Source organism: Ovis aries, chromosome 13 (assembly GCF_016772045.2).
Source record: "Ovis aries strain OAR_USU_Benz2616 breed Rambouillet chromosome 13, ARS-UI_Ramb_v3.0, whole genome shotgun sequence".
Taxonomy (NCBI): Eukaryota; Metazoa; Chordata; class Mammalia; order Artiodactyla; family Bovidae; genus Ovis; species Ovis aries.
The window spans coordinates 72,234,874-72,236,798 of record NC_056066.1 but is presented as its reverse complement, the minus strand read 5'-3'; the positions used below and the strand labels follow the sequence as shown (position 1 = coordinate 72,236,798).

General features: G+C 42.8%; 1 protein-coding gene across 1 annotated transcript; it reads left to right on the top strand.

Annotated features, from left to right (window-relative positions):
* The first annotated feature begins 237 nt into the window (after window positions 1-237).
* GTSF1L (gametocyte specific factor 1 like) lies at window positions 238-708 on the top strand. The gene is made up of 2 exons (XM_027976452.2): window positions 238-522; window positions 598-708. The coding sequence occupies exons 1-2, from the start codon at window positions 238-240 to the stop codon at window positions 706-708; spliced, it is 396 nt and encodes a 131-aa protein (XP_027832253.2).
* Window positions 709-1,925: the final 1,217 nt, after the last annotated feature.

Sequence of the window (1,925 nt, the reverse complement as noted above, 5' to 3'; positions counted from 1 at the left end):
GATGACTGCCTGTTGTCTGTGCAGCTGCTCCTATCAGCCCCTTGTCCCTCCTCCGACCCATCGCTCGTGGTCCCAAGAGTAGGCAGCCTGAGTTGTTCAGACCTGCAGCTCCAGAGTTCCAAGGGGCAGCGCTGGCACGGAGGACTGCTCCATCCTTCTTACCAAAGGCCTTTTCCATGAAGGGCACTTCATCGTGACTCCGGGCAGCAGGCTACCCTGCTTCAAGAACTAGTTCCCATGGAGCCAGAAGCCTTAGAAATTTGCCCTTACAACCCTCACCACCGAATCCCACTCAGCAGATTTCAGTACCACCTGGCATCATGCCGGAGAAAGAACCCCAAGAAAGCCAAAAAGATGGCCAGCTGCAAATACAACGCCTGTCACGTGGTCCCCATCAAGAAGCTGGAGGAGCACGAGGCTGCCTGTGTCAACAGAAGCGCAGTGGAGGAAGAGGACAGCCTGAGTCCCCTGAAGGTCAACCTTCCAAATGCAGGGCAGAAGGGCAACAGAGACACCTCTCCGGTGTCCCCCTGTCTCCCCAACCCCGACGTCTGGAATGTTGATAGCACAAATTGCCACCCCATGTTTGTCCTTAAGTCTTTCATTCCCCAGAAGCTTGTTTGTGAAAGCGACACCAGAGAATCAGAGACAGACCACCACACCCCATCCCTGACTGCCCCCCTAGAAATCATCAGACCGGGAGAGTGAACCGCCAGCAGAAGATACAAGCCGCTTAAATGCCTGATAGGAGATGCAATTCACCAGAATAAAAGGCATGCAAAGCAAACTACACTGGGGTGCTTTTTTTGTTTGTTTTTAACCCACCTAACAGATTCATTTTATTTATTTTTTGGCTGCACTGGGTCTTCCTTGCTGCACACGGACTTTTTCTAGCTGCGGCGAGCCGGGGCTACTTTTCATTGCTGTGCCCAGCCTTCTCATTGCAGCGGCTTTTCTCGTGGAGCACAGGCTCTGGGCACGGGGGCTTCAGCTGTTGTGCACAGGCTTATTTGCTCTGCGGCATGTGGGATCTTCCGGGACCAGGGATCGAACGTGCAGCCCCTGCACTGGAGGCGGATTCGTAACCACTGGACCCCCAGGGAAGTACAAGGCTTTAAATGTGCATAAACTACACAATGTTAAAATGGCTTTAAAATATACTATTTAATGGTATCCTCACAAGAATTCAATGAGGTAGATTAAGTATCCACACTTTGTAAATTAGGAGATTGGGGTTTAAACAAAAGAAATGGCATGGCCAGGGCAACAGGACCAAAAGCAAAGGACAGAAATGAGTCAGTCCCCAGGCCACGTGTCCTAACCTACGGTGCTAAATTGTTTCCGTTTTTTTTTTAAGTACTTGTAACTTTGCCACCCCTGGCCCCTTCAACTGTTTATACAAAGTGTTATGTAAAGATTTATTCTTGGAAAAAAAAGAGAATTTCCCAGTGTTGACCCTAGAAACTCTATGGTTAATAAAATACTTGGACTAGAGAATTGCCACATAGGAAGTACGTAAAATAAGAAAGTGGTATGTAAGTCATATATCTATGAAATTCAGGTCAACTAGATCAGGAAAAAAAAAATTGGTTTGGCGTATGAAACAAATTGGTCATGAGTTAGTTATTCTTGAAGAGGAGTAGAGGATAAATTTTAATTCTCTCTACTTTTATTTAAATGTTTATTTTACTATTTTATTATTCTCTATTTTTTGTATAAATTTGAAATCTTAAATAATAAAAATAGTTTAAATGTATTTTAATATATTTACAATATATTTTAACATAAATACATTATACAATCTTATATATTTTATATAAATTAAATGTTATATGTTTTAATAAAAATAGTTTTAAAATATGTATTATCTATAAATCTGAAGACTTCCATAATAAAAATAGCTTTAAATATATTTTATGATATAC

Bases quoted from the DNA above. Each gene is read 5' to 3' on its own strand.
- GTSF1L (XM_027976452.2), top strand. From the start codon at position 238: ATGGAGCCAGAAGCCTTAGAAATTTGCCCTTACAACCCTCACCACCGA. The intron at 523-597 runs GTGTCCCCCTGT...TTTGTCCTTAAG, and splicing joins GCAACAGAGACACCTCTCCG to TCTTTCATTCCCCAGAAGCT.